Source organism: Ctenocephalides felis, unplaced genomic scaffold, assembly GCF_003426905.1.
Source record: "Ctenocephalides felis isolate EL2017-DRISC unplaced genomic scaffold, ASM342690v1 CF-g0.4_SCAFFOLD_01170, whole genome shotgun sequence".
NCBI classification, from domain to species: Eukaryota; Metazoa; Arthropoda; class Insecta; order Siphonaptera; family Pulicidae; genus Ctenocephalides; species Ctenocephalides felis.
Genome location: NW_020537324.1, coordinates 61661774 through 61683207, shown reverse-complemented (window position 1 = coordinate 61683207; position 21434 = coordinate 61661774). Strand labels below are relative to the sequence as shown.

The following is a 21434-nucleotide window of genomic DNA, read 5'->3' as shown; positions in this document are numbered from 1 at the left end:
TGTGATACTTACACAACACCATGCACAGTTTCTTGAACCACTGCTGACGCTTTTCCAATGAAGTCTGTAATAATTTTGAGTAATCCAATCCTTGGCAAAAAATACTGCCTGAAGAAGTTATGAGTACCCATTACATGATGAGTCTTTTGATAATTCTTTAAAACTTCACACAATTCTTGAACAACCTTAAACATAAGATCATAATTTGAATCACACACTATGAATCATTCAAAAGATAATGATGTTTATCAGATTTTTATCACTCTTTCCACTCGGCCGCATTCTGTAAAATTTTATAATTGAACCAGTTGCCGTAAGATTTTAATGGTTTAGGACCAAGTACTCGCTTCTGCTTTATAAGTACCATCGTCTAATTTTAATTTTAACAAAACGTCAAAAAAAAAAAACTACTCATTTTCTCAAACTTTGATGATTTGTAAAATTAAACTATTGTAAGGCCGTAATATTTTAGTAAGTTCTATAAGACCATGATATATATCGCCAAAACAAAAAATTTTCAACAGTTAATTACAAGTGAACGGCTCGGTAGATTTTCATCTAAAATTAATCAGTATCATTCCCAACTAATATATTTCGTACAGTTTTTGATTTTAGAAAGATTCGATAGTATGAGCTTAAATGTGGACGAAAAGTGTAACACTTTTTTCAAATCACAAAGAAACGGCTTTGCAGATCGTCGCACAAAACTGACAAACGATAGTCCTTATTGAGATACATCAAATGGCTTTTAAATTACTGAAATCGGTTTAGACGTTTTTGAGAAAACGATTCTTCAAAGTTTCAAAAATTAGAACTTTGAAGAATTCTTAAAATTAAACGACTTGTCGTACGGCCGTAATATTTTAGTATAATCTATATGATTATGGTATCTACCGTCAAAAAAATCATAAAAATCGTCGAAAATTTTTTTTAACACTTTATTACAAAATAGCGTTCCGGCCAATCTTTACCAAAAACTAATAAGCACGATTCCCAACCAATATCTTTCAAACGGTTATTGAATTTTCAGAATAGATTCAGAAATGCGGGATAAAACGTGAACGACATTTTTTCACTTTTCTGCGATTTACAAAGAAACGGCTTGGCTGATCGTCGCGCAAAATTGATAAACGCTAGTCCTCATCGAGATACATCGAATGGCTTTTGAATTTTTGAAATCGGTCCAGCCGTTTTCGAGAAAACGTCGATTTACGACAAAAAATCTGTTCAAATACATACACACACACATACTTTTTCCAAATTTGGTCTCATTCGATTCAGAATGGCTTTAAACGTCGAGAAAACAAAATTAGCGAATCGGATTTTTTGATAAAAACAAACTTCCTCAGGAAATTAATAATGCATTATGATTAATTTATTGATGGAATAAACTTAATAAAATAAATAAAATTCTACTTGAGATATGCTAGGCGAGCCGCCAAAAATATTTAAAGAACCGCATTAAGTTTGCTCAATCTTGATGAAGTGTATTTGACGATACAATAAGAACTGAGTCATTGTTTAAAGACAGCCGAGTGAAAAGGGTTTTAATGTTTTTATTTACATTTTACGTACCTGATTACTCAATGAATTTTTGAATTTGGTCGAAGTTGGTGTTAAAATAATTTGAACTAGCGTTTCATGTTTACGAATGCTAATTTCTTCGTAAGTCTTCTGTTCTTTGGAAACTTGAGTTTTCTCACTCTCAATTGCAGAAGTTTTTCTAAGCTTTTTAGATATAGCGGCATTTTTAACAGCTTCATCTTTTAAACTGGTGTCATCCTCCGTGATTGCAGGTTTCTCAGTGGCGTCTGCAACTTCCGAAACGCGATCAGGCGGGTCTTCCTGCGATTTATTTTCATCAAGATTCGAATCACTGATAACCTTTTTGTTAGACCTGGTACTCATGGTTTTACCGACTTTTTCTTCCTCTTTAGGACTAGTGGTAGTTTTTGTTTCTTCTGTGATATTTGCGACTTGTTCAGGATTTGTACTTTTAGTTTTACCTTTGTAGGATTTTTCGCTTTCTGCGGGTCTCGAGTAAATTGGAACACCACCTTTTTGGCGCTTTTTCAAAGGTTTTGATAATTCTGACTCTGCAGTAACTTCAATTAGTTTTTCTTCTGCGTTTGGTCCAGTTTTACCATCAACACTAAGTCTCCTGGGACTCGTGCATGTACTGGAAAAAGAGCTTGAAGAATGCCTTCTTATAATTCTAGACTCATTTACTGATGTAAATGAAAATTCAGCATTTTCCTCTACCAAAGAGGATTGCGTTGAGTTTCTTGTCTGATCACTCCTTTTCTTTAATGAAACCACTTTCCTCTTACCAACTGCAGATTTTTTAAATCGCAAGGGTTTCTTGTTTCGATTCGATGCTACAGCAGTCGAACTATGTCTGAGAACAGCTTGTTTGATGATATTAGCTTTAGAAAGTAAATTCCTGCGTTCTTTTTCAAGAGATATCAATAAGCGCTTATTTGGTTTGGTAACAATTTCGGGAACTTCAGCGTTATTATTTCTGCGCTCTACAGAATATATCATATTAACAGCTCCCTCATCACTTAGCAGTCTGTCTATTTCAGTAAGTTTTTTCTTCTTCGGTATAGTTGGACTGGGACTAGTAGATTTAGAAACAAGGCTTCTATTGGGGTTAATAGGTTTATGAGGAACTTTTCGAATCAATCTAGATCTTCTGCCAACTGCATTAGCTGGAGTCTGAGCTTCCTGCATCTCAACTTCTTGCGCATCTTCTTTCTTAACTTCCACTTCTGTTGATTGTTTCTCAACTTGTTTCTTAGTTCCAGTTGAGTTCACAACTGTTTTCTTAACAGCAATGTCTGCTGCTTTTTTCACATTGTTTGGAGAATTCTCAGAAGAACTTTTTTGAGGGTCTCGCTTAACAGTTTTTAAGGATGGTGATAAACTTGAAGATGTCATTGGATTATCTGGATCCCAAATAATTTTTTTCTTTATGACTCTAGCTATTTTATTGGGTACTATTCCCAGTTGTGGACTATTTGTTGATGGTGAATTTTTACGTTTTACTGTAACAGGCGGGTTAGATTTTGTTGCAGTTGTTTCAGAAGCTCTTGCAACAGTTGTACTTGAGGAATTGGCAGATGATGAAGATTTTGATGTAGGTGCTGACGTTTTCGTTGCAACTGTTGGTGCAGCTTTTATTGGTGTTGGAGTAGATTTTGAAACAGCAGTTGTAGATTTTACAGATGGTGATTTAGCAGTAGTATTTGGGATAGGTTTTGTGACAGCTGTTGATGTAGATTTCACATTAGAACTAGTGGCCGCAGTTGTACCTACTTTGTTCACTGTTTTCTCCTCAGTAGGTTGCGACTTTGTTTTGGTTGTTTCATTTGGTTCCACTTGCTTTTTAGTGCTTTCCGTGGGATTTGTCAAATTTGTTGTTGATGATTGATCTTTTGTTGTTGTTGTTGATTCTTTTTGACTATCTTTGGATTCCTCATCCCAATCAGAAACTAGTGTTTTAATAATATCATTAGCTTTTCTGTTACTATATGTTTTTGGAGGATCTTTTGATCGAGGAGTTGTATACACTGCCATACCAGCATTCTTCAGAAGCGTATGTTTAAGTGGATTGTAATCTGTTAATTTAGGCCTACCACGTGGCCTGCTTGAGCATATGTTAGGAACATTTGGCAAATTCAATAGTTGATGTTGCGCCAAGCGTCGTTTTTCTTCAGAATCTAGTTTTAAAAATGCTCTCGAAGTATTACTTCTTGCCTGGGCTTCTAAAACCGGGGGCGGGCTTCTACCACTATGTCCAGATATGATACTTTTCTCAATTGCTTGCAAAATAGGAGGAGCTTGATCTGTTTCCACAGGTTTCAATTCTGACCAATCTGGATCCTCATCGCCTTCTAAAATAGCTAAAAGATCGGCATTGTCTAATTTGGGTTTTGTTTTTGACAACAAATTCTTTTTAGCCAATCGAGTATTTGGTGAAGCTTTTGTTAAATTTTGATTGGGTTTAGGATTATTTGGAGAATTCTGTACATTTCCTGGATTTGTACAAAGTTTTTCAGCTAATCTCTTAGTTATTTTATGCTTGAATAAAATATCACCAACTTTGGGTTTATCATAAACTGGTACTTCGGCTTTTAATTTCTTATCAATTTCTTCACTTATTTCTTCTGATGATACAATACAACTTGTCAAACTTAAAGGTGGCACTTTTACACCAGGTCTAACCTTCGGAGGGTTTCTGCCATTACTTAAAACATCAGCTTCTGGATTTTTTAAGTTTCTACCAAGAACATGACAAGGCAACTTTGCAGTTGTATCACCCTTGGCATCAACTACTTCAATATAATTGCCAGTGGGCGCTCGTTTTCGGTTATTAGATTCTGTTTTGCATTTATCTTCTGATGTGTTATCAGAGTTTTTCATATTAGGATTTTCTACATGCACTTCTATAACCTGCATATTGTCATCTTCAATAACATAAATTTCAATATCTTCATTTTGATCATTAGTATTATTTTCAACTTCCATTTCTTCTATGACAACTGCAGTTGGCTCTTGTGAACTTTCATCAATCACTTCATAAGTGATAGCAGCCTGGTCCGAGGTTTCATCTCTTGATACATCTTTTTCATTAGCAGTATCTGAAACAATGTAACTAACAAAATTTTCAGAATTCACATGATGTGGAATGTCTTTGTCATTTCCAGCACTAGTTACAACATATTGTACCATGTTTTCTTGATTTGAACCTTCAGAAACAACATATTGTATATATTCAGGATGATTCCCACTTTCACCTTCAGCAACTGCATGAAAATGAGTCATTTTATCATCTGTATTATCGGCAACTACGTACTGAACATAACTCTGCTCATTTGGATCTCCATTTGCAGCTTCAGAAACAACATACTGTACTCCTTCTGGAAGAACATTCTCTGCACCATTATCATTTTCATATTCAACTTTAGCATGCTCTATTATTTGTTCGTTATCATTAGTTACAATATATTGAACAGTAGCTACATCTTCCTCAATAGTTGGATCGTGTGTTTGAATGTAATCAACTAAGTTTGTTTTGGAAATCGGGGTTTCTTTGCTATCAACAACAAATTCAATATTATCATCACTTATTTGTAACCTCTCAGAACTACTTTCGTTAAATCCAGATGTATTTGTTGACTCAATGTCTGCTTGTGAAACTTGTGGTTTTATTTCCTGATCATTAGACACTGTGTTATCATTAGGAGGAGGAACAAACTGCATAAAGTCTTCATTTGTTTGGGGATTCGATTCACTTTTCTCTTGAATTTTACTTTGATCAAATTGTTCAGAACTAACAATATTTACATTATGAGATGTTACTTCGATTAAGGGGCTTTCTTTATTAATATTTACTGCGCTTACATACTCTGCAAGCGTGTTCTGTACTTCAACTTCCTCTCTATTTTTTGTTTCAGCACAATCAGAATATTCCTGGGCTGAGGTATCTTCATGTTTTTCCATTATCAAATTTGGATTAGTTTCAGTAACTGGAAACATAAGTTGAACACTACTGGTATCTGAATTAAACATTTCGGGATCAGAATCTTTGGAAGCAAAACTATCGTTTAGAACTTCAGAAGTAATATTTTCAGAATTTGTATCAACTTGAGAACCATCTACTTGAGATGTATCAATCTCATTTGAGAATGTTTCAGCTTTCATCAGGTCATTTTCATCAGTGCATATTACATTATCATAATAATTGATTTCAGATCTGGAATTAATATTTCCATCATTACATGTTACTGCAGAAGTTGTTATGGCTTCATTGCTGGTAGTTTCATGATTAGAATGAAAAGTTACAGCTTGAGATGTAACATTTAAAGGTGCCACTTCTGGTATGATGCTTTCATTACTAGTTTCTACATTAGAATCTGTTATCATTGATTCATTTCCTAAACTTTTAGATTGGCAAGAGCTTTCAGTAATTAGAATTTCTTCTGAACTTGTATTTTCTGCATAGGAGTCAGTTACCATTGACTCATCTTCAGATAAAATTCTTTCTGTGCTAGTATTTTCTGCATACGATTCGGTAATCATTGATTCTGTTTCAATTTTTTCTCCAGAAACATTTTCAACATTTAAATTTAATACATCAGTATTAGAATCTGCAAATGATAGAGTATGATTAGTTTCTACTTCAGAAATACTTACAGTTTTTGTTTTGAAAGTACAACCTGGCTTCAAAGTTTCTGTTTCGGGTGTAATGCTCTCTGTATTTTGGATAAATTGTTTGTCAATCGCTGCATCAAGAGTCACAGACACTTGGGAGAAATCATCTGCATTTTTTGTCTCGCTGCCTTGTTCTTGAAAAGCTGCAGTTTCAGACTGAATCATTTTTGTATCAGATACAAAACTTTCATTTTCTGTTTTAATGCTTTCTGTTGCTACATTATCATCCACTTGAGAAGTGAGACATTCCTCATTAGATTCACCTTGTGAAATCAAAACTTCACTTTTGGGTTCCACCGAAGTAGAAACACTTTCAGAAACTAAGTTCACTTCTTGAACTGGTATTGATTCATCTTTAACTGATAAGAATTGGTTACTAAAATGAGTTTCTGCATTGCCACTTCTCGCAAATGCTTCATTTTGATAACGTAAGACTTGTTCATTTATGTCAGGTTGTAAAAACTTTCCCACTGACTCTGCATGCATGCTAGTAGTGAGATTATCACAAGCAGTTTTATCCTTATATAGTTCTTGTGAATTATCAACTTCATTTTCAAACTTCATATCTTTTATAGTAGAATTATGTACGTCATAAAATTCATCTTTCACTTTTGTCGTAGAGTCTCCTTCGCTTATTATAGGGATTGCATTGTAAGTTATAGGTGATTCTTGTGCAAAATTCGGAGTTGGCAGAGGAATTTGGGACACATCCTCAGGCAGAGGTATGTTTGCAACATCTGGTGGAATGACTTCAAACTGAACACTTGAAGAACAATCAATATCAACTTTCTTTTGAAAATTATCCTCCATGATTTTGTATATATTAGTTTATTTTATTCATATACTTTTCTTATTTATAACATTGTAACATCCTAATGTGCATATTAGATTGCAATTCCTTGATGCTAATTACCTGGGAATAATGATAAGATCACTGATGTGGCAAACTATTTTGGATTGATTAAAAATATAATATTTTCTATTCATATAATCAAATATCGTAAACGTTAAGTGATGGAACGTTATCAATGGCTCACAGAAGAAAAATAACAAATGTCTTACCGCTGGGTTATCTCACTGGGCATAAAAAATGTAATCATGTTATACTTGCTTTTCAGCTTTTCACTGTTATCAACACTATATTTTAACAAAGCACCAAGTGACAAATAATTAAAAATGTAATTGTAATTAAAACTGTGATATATTCGAATCACATTACAATAGTTAAATTACATAAAACAAGTTTACAAAGTTTATCACGAAATAGCGTTGTTCTATTTCACTTTGTTTGGTTAACAGTTCGCCGTGAAGTTGGCCATTGAAAACAGTAATTTGTGCGTAATGACGTGTTGCGTGTTGCATTCGATTCATGTGCATTATACGGGCGTTATTCATTACGGACATGTTCTAAATGTCTAATCATGTGCATAATCCATTATTATTTATATTTGTACCGTGTATAATTATTGATTTTGCATATTACTTATTTTATTTACAAAATAAAAATCAGGCACATTTGTAAAAATGTCAAAATTAAGTAGTTTACAGGTAATCTTAAATAATATCTTAATGCACTACGGCGCTTATGCATATCATATTACTTTATATACAACAACAAAAATTAGGCATATTTATGGTTGCTAAAAAGACATATTAAGTAATTTAGAGGTAACCTCAATTAATATTATGCAGTATGTTTGCATAATGCATTATGTATACATAATTATTAAGCTTTAATTATATTAAGCATTAATGCTTAATTTATAAACAATTAAAAAATCAGACAGGTCATAATCTTTGCCAAAAAAGACAAAATAAAATAGTTTAGAGACAACCTTAACTAGTGGGGTGCATGGCATCGTGCCTTAAGGCAAATTGCTGGAACTTCCCGTACCGTAATTAAAAATCTTAGTACGAAACGCAAAAAACAATTACACAAAATGTGTACACATTATATAAATCTCTATAAAATATCTGATAATTTAACGTACATATGTCCAATAAACATTTTTGACCGCCAAATAACATTTTTTAAACTTATTTTTATTAAGAGTCCATAACCTCTGGACCTGCCTTCCCAAAAAATTTAATCAGTTTTTCATCTTGTCAATACAAGTAAAATGTTTTTTGAATTATTAAAATCGAACGCTCCGTTCTCTTAAAAACTGAGTTACCGTTTTTGGCACTTTTTGCCCCGCATCTTTAGTACGGCTAGACCTGCCTTTGCTAAAAACTAATCAACAAGTCTCCTTATAAATACGTATCAAATGTTTTTTTGAATTATTAAAATCGGTTTATCGGTGTTCCCGAAATCGTCGACGAAAATTTGTATCCGCACACACACACGCACACACACACACATATATACACACACCTACATCAATTTTTCTAAGGTATGCCAAAATATTCAGAAAACTTTAAATCGTAAAGATATATAAAAATTTTCATTTTCGAATTTTTTGCTTGAATAACTTATCCTTAGGGAAGTTAAAAATGCCTAAAAGGTATAAAAAAGTGAATAGTAGTAATGAAATGGTAACGAAATGGAAATCATTGATTTTGTGGTACTCTCACATCACCTTCATAATTCTTTCAAAATTCTTATAAGATATACATAAAAAAACTTGTAAGATTCCCTATAAGCGCAATCATTTAAAAAAGAATAATACTTTCGAAATTTTATTAAAAATTTTTAAAAGTCGTATTAATGTAAATAGATATGAAAGTTTTCTTCCGCATAAAATCAATCTGGCACTAGGATTCGATATTATTTTTTTTAAATATTGGGTTCCAAACCATCTATACAAAATTTACAACGTAACACATACGTTTTATAAAAAATTAAATATTTAAAATTTATACATTCACAAAATAATAATTATCTATTATTTTTGTTGAAGCTGTTAATAAATATGTTTAAAATTTTAATCAAATCATTGAGAAATAATTATTTAAATAATAAATAATTGTTTACAACTTTAGTTTCAGTTTTGTTGTTTTTTATAGTTAAAAATAGGCATAAAGTTATACAATTATAAATCCTGATATTTATTTTAATAACTTTCAACACCATTTTTTATAAAGGGAATAAAAAAGTTCCAATAATAAACATGATATGTTTACCATTGATATTATTATTATTTATTTATTTTCCCAACTATCTCAGCTCCATAATTCATATCTTTAATACTAGCCACAAGTGAATAAAAATTGATCAATTTTTTAAAATTTATTTCAAATATATCACAATATTTTGACTAATTCTTTTTCTTTCATATATTCAATTTATTTCCATCTTTTACCCTTATGAGAAACAACTTTTTTACCAGATATTTGTTTTCGTCTTCTGGCTCGTGGTGAATCATTGTTAGAATCCTCATCTGTCACCAAAGATTCTGCAAAACTCGACGATTGGACTAAATCTTCTTCGAAATTATTTTGTATGCTATAAGTTCGATTATTGGCATTGCTAGCTTCATTTCTTGATGTAATAGTCTCGTCGTCAGAAGCAGCAGTAGATGAATCTTCATGGTTTCTATTAGAAGTCATAAGACTGTCTTGCGATATAGCTGTATTAAAGTTTGTTTTATTATTTTCCAAATTATGGTTCTTATTCAAACTTCTTCCTGGTTGCATCGGAGGTTGATGAGGCTCACCAATGACTACTATTTCATTTACAGGTTCTTGACGAGTATTCTTAGGCTGTTTTTTCAGCTTCTGACTTTTCATTTCACTGAGAGTGTTCATAAACCTAGTGTCTATTAATCCATCAGGAGATTGTGGTTTAGAAATAGTCCTTTTTATTGGACTCAGAATATTGTCTATTTTCCTGATCAGAGCCGATAATTTGATTCCATCTTGACCAGCTCGGCTTGTGCTAGGTTTAATTAAATCATCATTTGATGTTTCATTATGCTTTTGATATATGGCATCAGACTCTGGTGATCTTTTGTGGGTTTTCTGTTTCTCTTCTGACTGCACTGGTTGATGATTTAATGATATTTCACTTGCATTACTGTTGAACTCTGATTCCTGGAAGATATAATGGAATTGGGGGAAAGGCAATTTTTAGTTTATACAGGGTAAATAATATAGAACAAATTTTATTTTTACTAAACATTCATTCTATGAATAGCACAATGCCAGATCTGAACTTAACGTGCGCCCAATATATTTTTAACCAGTCAAATTAAAAGGTTTTTATTTCTAGTTGAAGTGTGCTGTTAGATACTTGGTTATTTATCTTACAGCAGCATACTCTAAGATAATTTAATTGGAGTAAACGTGCTCTTTTTTAAAATGAATTGAATTTAGAACAATTTGTTATGATGTTGCCAACCATTTTTTGTTAATTTATAACATAAGAGATACCTTATATCTTTCTTTAAACAGTGTAAGTCCAATGACATTAGAATCAGCATTTCTATCATATTTGCACACGTAGACGCTGGTACTGAATCCATAAGCGCAAAATGCTGCTGCATGGCCCTTGATAAAAAAAAATATAATATCATGATATAATTATACATAAAATAATTATAGATATCAATATTTTATCAAGAGGTTACATAAAAAGGACTATAAGCATATATTACATCCAGTGTGCTACATATTGGGTAAAGTGATTTCCAACGATTTGTAAATTTATACAACTTTTGACATTTTTATAATGTACCTTAAAATTTGTTTTTATTAAACTAAGTTACCTTCGGATGATAATCTACAGCTGCCATGGCGGTGATAGGTTCATCATTCTCTTCTTGGTCTGCATGTTGCACTGGTATCCATGGAAATTTGTAAACTGCTATTCGATGGCCACTATCGGTGTCCCAGACGGTCACCAAACCATCCTCACTGCCACCTAGCACCAAATTGCCGCAAGGAGAGAAACAAGCCGATGTTTGGATTCTAGAAAGGTAGCAAACGTACTAGGTAAGGACAAATAATAGAAAGTGGCACTATATGTGAATAAAAGAAAGTTGATGTTTTTACTACTTTACCTAAAATTTGTAGCACCTTTCAGTAAACGGACAACGGTAGCTCTTTCAACATGTATAATCCGTAGAATATTATCTCGAACATGGACCAGAAGACGTTCTCCGGATGGATGCAAACAAAGACGGTTCACCACAGCATTGAGTTCCGGACACATATGTCTAGTTACAGTAATCAATATAGTTGAATAATGTAAAAATACTAATGGTATGCATTGTATAAATTAGAAAAAAAATGTAATAATACAAGATTGAGGGACCTATTCTGCCGCATGACAGACCAATGTTATGGCAAGGCTAATTCTTATGGCTTGTTTCTAATTCTAATTCGTTCTAAATATTGGCAAAAGCCATGTGGTTGCTGTGCAGTCAGACGATTTTTTCATGTAGTCAGATAGAAAACATAATCTAGAAACCCCACAAATGTCAAAAGAACGATGTTAAATAACAGGATCTTTTTGACTCAGGTTCATAACATATGAGTGACGTTGCAGTTTATGTGTACAACGCCTGAATGTACGGCAAATACATGACATTTTGGCAGAATTCAATATGGTTCAGTAGCATAATGTATAGAAGTTGGATAGTAACATGGCCTTGCCATAACATTTGTCTGTCATGCTACTAAAGTTCAAGTAGTAAGGTCAAGATAGCTAATTATAATAACTCATCATACAAAATATTAACAATGACTTATTTAACATTAGCGTGTAATATTTCAAAAATATCTTGCAATTGCGCTTATTGTGTAGTAAAAATTGCCAATAACTTATTTATTACATAGATGTTTACTCACCTGGTCCACTGCCAAAAGTCTTCAGAAGTTCTTGACCATTCGTTGATAATGCCTGCGCTATCACCGCTATACACAGTCCTGCTGTCCGATCCAAAACAAACTGCAGTGATGTATCCTGGTTTGGTTCCACAAACAGTTTTAAATGAAATGTTGTATAAAAATAATACTATTTTCAGCAATTAATTTACCTTTATGCTCATCTGGTAGTTCTTGATATAATTCATACGACGGCGGTTCAGAAAAAGACATAGGATCCAAAGCAAGTTGCCAAATTCGCACTATACGATCAAAGCAACCAGACACTGCCAGTCTTGAAGATACTGTCACGTCGCAGGCATATACAAACGAGGGATGTGATAGTAACTGTGATAAAAAATAATGTTAAAAATATTTTGCAACAATTCCTCAATTTTATTCTTATATCTATTACTACACACCTGAGATAAATTTCCTTCAATCATGTCCCATATGCAAACCGTTCTATCAGAAGATGCACTGAGTAGCTTCATGTCGTTGTGCGTCCAGCATATGTCGTACACCAGACCCTGATGGCCAGTTAGCTCAAAACGAAAAGTTCCTCCAGGAATATCGTATACCTAATAAAAAACATAAAAAAAACAAATTAAAAAAAAGCAATATGTTTTGCCTTCAGACGTAAAAAACTGATTTGAGGATTCATGATTTATACGCGACAAAGTTATTTGTTTGGAATGCAAATAAGAGAATTTGAAGTTGAATAACCAGTTGAATGACAAACATGATTGATATAAATACTTTAAAAAAATCTAGCAAAAATGGTTAAATATGTATTGTTGTAATAATTAATATTCCTATTTAATAAATACAGTATATAAATAGAATTAGAATAAATTTTATATTACAAAAGTTTCTTATAAAATCAATGATCTGCAAATTATTCATTACATGAGGGTAGGGGATAAAACTATTCGTTTTAAACTGGCATTGAAAAAAGTACGATTCTAAAAATATAATTTTATTACTTACATTTATATTGAAAGTATCAGCACATGCGCATGCCAATAAATCACCAGCATGGTTGAAGCGAATTGATAAACTGCCCTTGTCTAAGGTAGGCAATTTTACCAAACGACAATTAGGCAATTTACACACTTGACCCGAAATTCTGGACCAGGAATAAGTCTATAACATGATAGGAAATAGTTATTTCAGTAATGCTATGCTTTTAGATACAGTTTTGTACAAAGGATAGATATATAGATAGATTTCAGTAACGCTATGCATTCAGATACAGTTGATAAAGATAAATCTATTTTATTTTTAGTTAAAAAAATATATTATGCGATCTCAAACAAATTGAAGTTCAAAGTATATTGTTAAACAAGATTTGATTCTTCTTTGTTTTATTGTTAAAAATAACAATAACGACAATACTCAAATTTGTTTTTTTTGTGAAGTCAAGAATATTATTGAAGATTAGATTATTGGAAGAATTGGTCAATAAAATTTGCACCAGACAAAAAAGAATTTCTATGAAAAACTTTGAAACCAAGAAGATTTTCATATATTATATTACTTAAAAAAATGTAATAAATTTTTTCCTACCCTTGGTTCTTCCTTTGCAATTTTCTTGGTTCTTTCGTTTGTTAAATCATTATGACTTTTGCTCCGTTCCTGCTGTTTTTCTTCAGATGCTGGTTTTAAATCCGACTTTTTTCTACGTTTGCTTTTGACGGTAACATATAGTGTCCCTGGATATCTAAGAACAATTTTAACGTACACGTTTGTCAAAAATTATTATCATTTATATATAAATTTCATATTATATATAACTAAAATTGTGCTCGTTCCTAATCTTACTTTTTTCTTCTGGTTGATGACCACCAATCAAACACATGTATTCCTTCAGTTTCTCTAACATCAGTTTTAGGTTTATAGAGTTGCAATTGCAATTTGTTATGAGTATTATTCATTCCATTAACACCGATTGGTTTTAAAAATGCCCATGCCAAGCAATGTTCTACATCTATAAATAAATGCATTTCATTTATATTTACTTGCAAATAATAATTTAGCATGACTTACCTTGCGATCTTTTGAAACCAACTTTCATATCGAATATTTCAAAAAACAAAATTGTGTTTTTGTCTTCTATGGTATCATAATCTATAGGAAATACAAAAAGTTCTTCCCATTTTGGAGTAATCCTGAAAGTTGTATTAAAATAAATATGATATTATATAACTATAATTAATATTTTATAAATTTCTACTCACTCTTTACTCAAACAATTGAAATGCTGGGATTTCATAGGATCGTGTAAAGGTTTATTCATAGTTGTTTTATAAATTGATACTCTGACAAAAGGCCGCAATAAAAACCCTTTCGATAGTGATCGGCCTAACCAAGACATATTGTGAACGATGATACCTTAAAAATTGTGGGTTATACAATTTTGTATGAAATAAAATGTAAACAATATCATTTATATTTTACCTACAACTTTTTTGTAAGAGCGACCTTCAACAACTTCATCATCATCTTTTTCAGAATCCTTAGTTCCAAAATTTTTACCACTTTTTCGAATCGGAGTTGAATCGGCACCAAGAAGTTCCCGTTTTTTTCTACTTTTGCTTCGATGTTGAGGTCCAACACTTTTTGTCCTAGATCGAGAATTAAGTAGATCTTTGATATTTTCATCAGATTTTTCAAACAAATTTTCATGAGACGACGCCAAGGGTTGATTTTTGTTATCGCCTTTGCTGCTTGGAACATCCATTTGCTTTTGAGATCTGGATGATCTACTTTTAACTGATCTTTTACTCCTGGATTCATTTTTAGTTAGCTCGATTTTATTGTCATCAGACGAATTCTTTCTGCTATAAATTTGTCTTGTTTTTGGTACTGGTTTCTCTAATGGAAGCTCCATTGAATCGTTAACCATAAATGATTTTCGACGGGGAAGTGGTTTTGGTTTTTGAAGTTCATGCTCTTCCTCGGGTTCTGTGTCATGATTATCATCCACAAACGAGGCTGTAGGAATGTTGTTGGAATCTTTACGATTGATTTGAGATTGTTCATCTGAAGACGATTCATCATTGCTTTCGAAAGAACTACTATTATTTCTACTGTGTTTCAACACTGCTTTGTTGGACTTGGAGCGTGATGCAGAAATAATAGTAGACGGCTTTCTTGATGACGACGACTCAAAGAAGTCATTTGATTGAGATTTTTTGCTACTGTGAGATGGTGTTTTTGTAACGAATGATGTCTCATTGTCATCGGTTGTTCGACTCTTTGATTTCTTCTGTTTAAATAATTCAAGTGTCGGTATCTCTTGATCTGGTGATTCATCTATTAAATTTTGCTGGGATGAAAATGCATTAGGATCTGATTGATCGCGAGTACTAAAAAGAAATATAGTATCAAAATATAAAATAAAGCTTTTACAATATTTGCCTGATTGTTTTATTACCTGCGCTTTAGGGAAGAAGTGGTGATGCTGGCTTTGGCAGCATCAGATTTTCTAACAGCTGATCGTAAAACAGCATCAAATCTGGCTTTAGTTTGACTAAGGAGGCTTATGCTTTCTTTTTCTTTTTTAGGAGATGAAGACATTTCGTTTTCTCGCATTACCAAAATCTACAAAACTAGTGTAATACGGCGAATATAAATTTCTTCAGAATGTGAATTTGTAGTAAAAAGTTGATGATAAGTAAATTAATTATCAACGTTTTTATCAGAAACTTTATAAACTTTTATACACATTAATTTCTATATTTAATTTTTAACGTTTTTTAAAATTATGTAAATAATTGTATTTTTTAATACCAAGTTCTCTATTTTTATTTTCAAATTGCCAGACTACACTTGTCACAAAACATTTTGAGCATTGCACATATATTTATTATTTATACAAACTATTTTTTAATTAATGCTCTTATTAAAATATGACTTATTTAATTAACGGACTTATTATTTAATTAAAGGTCTTTTCTATTAAATTATTATAATTTATTTCAATATTTTCATTCGTCAGTATTTAATATTATGTCTTTTCGCTTAATTGCGCTTCACTCCACTTGGTTCGATATAAAATATTCCACGATACGTAACCTGTTCGTTGCTATGGAAACGGTTATTCAAAACTTAGAAAATGCATTAGAAATGCATGTGTAGATAAAAAAGTCGGTTAGAAGATAAAAGTAAATAACTAGTGGTGCATGGCATCCTGCCTTAAGGCAAATTGCAGAAACTTCCCGTACCAAAATAAAAAAATATTACATTTTTTAAAAGATTTTATTTTTTTAACTTTGAAAAAATTAGATTTTTGAGAAATTTAAAATTTTTGAAAAAAGCGTTTTTTTTATTTTGAAATATTTAGGAAATTTGGAACTTTTCCAAAGCAATCGCACAGCTTTAGCTGCATAAAGACGAAAGCGGATAAGACTAATCAGCATGTCTCCTTATCAATACAAATCGAATGTTTTTTTAATGATTCAAATCGGTTGATCGGTGTTCCCGAAATCGTCGATGAACATTTGTGTCCGCACACACACATACCCATTTTTTCTAAGGTATGCCAAAATGTTCAGAAACATTTGAAACGTAAAGATATGCAAAAATTTTCATTTTCGATTTTTTGCGATTACTATAACTTACCCTACGAAAAGTTAATAATATAGATTTGTATTTTCAATTATCAATAAAAAACTAAAACAATTTTATATATTGTGGAGCTTAAATTTATTAATTTATACGTTTCGGAAAATAATTCTTCATTGCATAGATAAACCAAATATAATTAATAAAATTAGACACTTTATAATAATTATACAAATTGAATTTTTAAATCATCAATTTAAAATAAAGTAGATAATACATATGTTAATATAATTAATAAAAACAAACTACATATATGTATATACATTGGAAGTGCATAAAAATGACAATATGTAGCTATTTGTACTATTTGTCCATACAATAATACGCATTAAGAATAAATATTTTATCAAAAAATGTTGGCTGTTGCAATTTTTTTTATAAATTTTAATAAAAAAATGTTTCAATTTTGTGTTTTTTTTCCTTCCGGAATGATTGTCTGAGTGACGACACATATTAAATGTCGAAACGTTTAAATAAAAAGTAACAAGTCGTGTATGGCATGTGCCTTAAGGCATATTGATGGAACTTCCCTTACCAAAAATTGAATTTTATAAAAAAGAATATTTTTTTTAACTTTTAAAAATTAATCAGCTGGAATCGAATGTTTTTTTGAATCATTCAAATCGGTTGAACCGTGTTCCCAAAATCGTCGACAAAAATTTGTATCCGAACACATACACACACACACATATACATACATCCATTTTTTTAAGGTATGCCCAAATGTTCAGAAACCTCTGAAACGTAAAGATATATAAAATTTTTCATTTTCGATTTTCGGCCCATTAAATAATTATATTTATACCCAGATGAGGATCATGGTATAAGATGTATATTATTAAATATTTTTTATAGAAATATAGAGTGTAAAATTTATCTTTAAAATTTGATTCCCCCTTCGTGTGTAAAATAAGCTTTCAATTTTGGTTTCAAATGATCCGGACTGACTTGAAACGTCGAGAAAACAAAATTAGCAAGTTTGATTTTCTAGCGAAAACTTTTATAATACTATTTAATAAATGAACCAAAATGATTAATAATATTGATAATTAATAAATAAATAAAAAAATATGCGTCATCAATGTCAAAACTGACGTTTCTACTTACATGAAAATCAACTCTCCATCTACATTTTCAAAACAATTTATACTTTATTCAAATAATTATTTTTTTGACTAAATAATTTACTAGTTGAGGTGAAAATTTAGTTTCAAGAAATAATGTTGCAAGATCTCAAGTCATCGATCATAAACTATCAATTTTTATTAGAAAACAACTGAATTATTGTGACTGTTTAATATCATACTATATAAAATTTTGTAAAAAATGATCCATAAAATTTGGTAAAAGCCGTTTAAATAAAAAATCCATATTTAAATTTAAAACGAAGATCATAATATTTTGTATTTTTTATTAATTAATTAATTTTATTTAAAGCCCCTCTCAGATCACAATATTGAACATTTAAAGCATCCTGATGAATTTCTTCGTATGAGAGTTCATTAACTTTTTTTCCTCATCACAAATTTACTTTTGATACTTAATACATAATTAAACAAGTTTTAAAATACATAAGCGTTTATTATTAATAAATCAAGGGTTATTATTAAATTATGTTAACAATATATATCACATAACGCTATTATATAGAAACACATATCATTGCGTTTTATAATACAATATTTAAATGAAAACTTTAAAATATTTTAAAATTAACCCCCATAATGACTTTGTAATATTTAGCTAAATTATGAGTATTAATTTTTTATTTTTAACGACTTCAGCGCAACATTAACAATAAAATTGGTTATTTTTATATATAAGCCAAATAAAATAATTTAACGTTAATTAAAGCAAATTATAATATTTATATTATTCATTATTTTAATTATTAATAAGTCCCTTATTAATAAATACATTTAGTTATAACATTGACCTACAATAACAAAAAATATACTGCATCAAGCTATTAAAGATATAAATATATTAATAATGATATTATTTATTATTTATTCAATTATGATTTTAGTAATACTTTCATGATAATTTATTCATTTTTTGTTGAGTGATTAGTATCTACTATAAATAAAGCAAACACTAATTTGTTTAATAATGTAGGAGACGTTTGAGAATTATTGATATTATGATCACATAATTAAAAAATTGTTTATAGTCATTGTAAGAAATTTCTATATCATTTCAACTAGCTTATACCAAAATAAAATTATTAAGTATGAAAATTTCAGCGTGTAATTATTTATCCTTTTGGTATAACCCTATAAATAGGCCTATAAATGTACAAATATAGGTTTATAAATTGATTTATTAAGATAAATATGATATTCGTTTGTTTAATGAAAAAATCGCTCTATTAAAAATACTTTTCTATTCGAAATCGATTAAGAGACTCTAACATTTGTTAATTTTTAGTTAAGTGATGAAATGTTTTAACTAAATTGAGGTAAGAGTTATTCTAATCTTATTTCTAATTTTTGATTGCAAAAGTTTTAAGTCGTACAAAGTTTGTATTATTTTCAAGATAAACATCAAAACCCCAAAAAGACTATATCATGAATATTTTCATAAAAGAATCACATAGCTTACTATTTTATCCATTCGAAAAAAATATTTTCTTACCACTTTCTTACAAATCATGAAAAAATCGTATGACTCGAATCCTCTTCTTACAAATCATGAAAAAACTATATTCCTAGAATCCTCATATTAAATAAATCACTTTATATAAATGTTAATAAATAGAAAATGATAAATACTAGCGACGAAGAGTAGGTTTTATTTATTTTCTAGGTTTATTGTCCAGGAAAACTCACTTCACGTGCAGGTTGAGCATTCTCCACAATCCAGGCTGATCCGCTTTTGGCGTTTCTGAGAACATGCAGCAGGGCTTTGCCTACATCTTCTGGTCTGGTTTGTAAAAATAAAATCCATATAGCCCAAAATTATAAAAATATTTATAAACACTATCACATAAACTTAGTAAATGTATAAATTTCCCAGTAAACACCATGTGGTTTGAGCAGCGGCAGCAACCTGAAATCCATAAGCGTGCCACAACGCTGTGACACCCATGTGGAATCAATGTGGATTTCAAATTGCTACCGCCACTCGGTGTTTACTACTCGGTTATTCTACATCTCGTATGTAATGTTTAATTTGAAAATAATTTTTTTTTAATTTATATTAAATTTCTTTTTCATTGAACTTACTTCTGTTGAATCTGATTTGCGATATCAGCCTTCCATGCTGCTTCATAATCAGCAGACATCAGTTGTTTCTTAATATCACCTACCAGAGCGGTCGAAGTCCATCCTGGACACAGGGCTATCACTCGAACTCCTGTTCTTTCTACATGATATGCAGCCTAGAAAATAGAAAAAAATCAATTTAATATATTTGAATCCTTATGCTACTAATAGTGCTGTTAAACTAAAATGGTAATCAATGGTAAATTTATTTAATGTTATTTCATTGCAAAGCACATGTAAAGACAATGCACTAAATCTGGTTTTTGAGCGATTTAACTAAAAGTATGTGTTCTTAGGCCAAAAATAACAGGTGTATTGTAAATGGCATTTTGCCTTACGGCAAAATTGCCCAAAAATTCCGCGTTGCCAACCGACATTCAATCTTTCTTCAAGAAACCTTTGTAAATTCGAATATATATACATATATATATATATATATATATATATATATACTAGATGACCCGACAGACTATACCCACGTCTACAATTTAAAAGTTCCTAATTTTTTATTACCCTATCCTATACTTTTTAGTATCCTATTTGATGTCCTGCCTTTGTGATTCATTTATGGTTTTAGTATAAGCAGTATAAGAAATTCAGAAAAAATAATATATTTGCGGTAAAAAAACAATATCACACTTGATTTTACCACACAACATAATTGCTTCAATAATTTAGTCTATAATTTTCATAATCTCGTACGATATATTAGTTGCTTTTTGGCAATTATAATTTCTAAAGTACATTTTTTTTATCAATAATTTAATAAACATTATTGTCTATGCTCAAATCTTAGATGAATTAATTTTGTAAAAATCTAGTACATATGACCATATGAGCACTCTTAAATCTAAGATCAGCTTGCTAAATATTCCATATCCAAAGGAATGGCATGAATTTTTGGCACATGAAACAAAATTCTAAATCATTTTTCTTTAATAAATAGAAATATTTTTTATATTGTTAAAAAATTTAGTAAAGTAAATTAAAATGCGGCATGCATAATTTAAAAAAAAATGTATATGCAATTCTAGACTTAGTGCGTTATTTATTAAACTGAATTATATAATTTCATCTGCCAAACATATACTGTTGACTGTATCTTATATTATTTTTAATTTCTGCACATCTCAGCTGCTTTTCGGCAATGATAATGTAGACTTTAAATTTTTCTTGTATATTATATTCTAAATTATCCAGACTCGTAATTTCAGCTTAATTCAAATTTAAGTGACTAGACATTTCTAGCAGTTGACAGTTCAAATGTTTTCAATGTCACACAATGATAAGTAATTATTTGTAATTTTGCCATTTATTTCTACAATATTACTATATTTTATCGTTCATTAAATCTTAAAAATTTCCTTGACAAACTCTAAAAAGAATTATCAAAATCGAATACCGTTTAGGAAAAGTATCTAATCATACATCATTATAGAAGAGTTGTATATATAAGATATATTGAATATATATATATACATTATTATCATACCCCATATGATCGACTTAATCCAACAA

The 21434-nt window shown here is 30.5% G+C and overlaps 3 protein-coding genes across 3 annotated transcripts in view; all 3 read right to left on the bottom strand.

Moving 5' to 3' along the window:
* The window catches only part of LOC113367494 (15-hydroxyprostaglandin dehydrogenase [NAD(+)]-like), a 4689-nt gene extending 4558 nt beyond the window's left edge, over positions 1-131 (bottom strand). Inside the window, exon 1 of the mRNA XM_026609097.1 lies at positions 27-131. Coding sequence (XP_026464882.1) covers positions 27-131 — 105 coding nt within the window. The remainder of the gene's footprint in view (positions 1-26) is intronic.
* Positions 132-164: 33 nt separating this feature from the next.
* On the bottom strand, positions 165-7520 carry LOC113367493 (the record flags this gene model as incomplete). The annotated part of the gene is given in 4 exon segments (XM_026609096.1): positions 165-185; positions 1576-6062; positions 6222-7129; positions 7279-7520. Coding segments are annotated over 3 exon segments (5313 nt in total), but the record flags the coding sequence as incomplete, so codon positions are not given.
* Positions 7521-9501: 1981 nt separating this feature from the next.
* Positions 9502-15603, bottom strand: LOC113367492 (jouberin-like). Its single transcript, XM_026609095.1, has 14 exons — positions 15461-15603; positions 14482-15392; positions 14262-14415; positions 14071-14192; positions 13846-14011; positions 13591-13744; positions 13012-13167; positions 12444-12602; positions 12195-12369; positions 12007-12121; positions 11217-11372; positions 10923-11124; positions 10588-10704; positions 9502-10248 (listed from the first exon to the last, which is right to left on the bottom strand). Exons 1-14 carry the CDS (start codon positions 15601-15603, stop codon positions 9502-9504), a joined length of 3477 nt encoding a protein of 1158 aa, XP_026464880.1.
* Between the last annotated feature and the right edge of the window lie 5831 nt (positions 15604-21434).

Bases quoted from the DNA above. Each gene is read 5' to 3' on its own strand.
- LOC113367492 (XM_026609095.1), bottom strand. From the start codon at position 15,603: ATGTCTTCATCTCCTAAAAAAGAAAAAGAAAGCATAAGCCTCCTTAGT. The intron at 15,393-15,460 runs GTAATAAAACAA...ATTTCTTTTTAG, and splicing joins ACTTCTTCCCTAAAGCGCAG to TACTCGCGATCAATCAGATC. The intron at 12,603-13,011 runs GTAAGTAATAAA...GTTTTTTATTAG, and splicing joins CTGATACTTTCAATATAAAT to GTATACGATATTCCTGGAGG.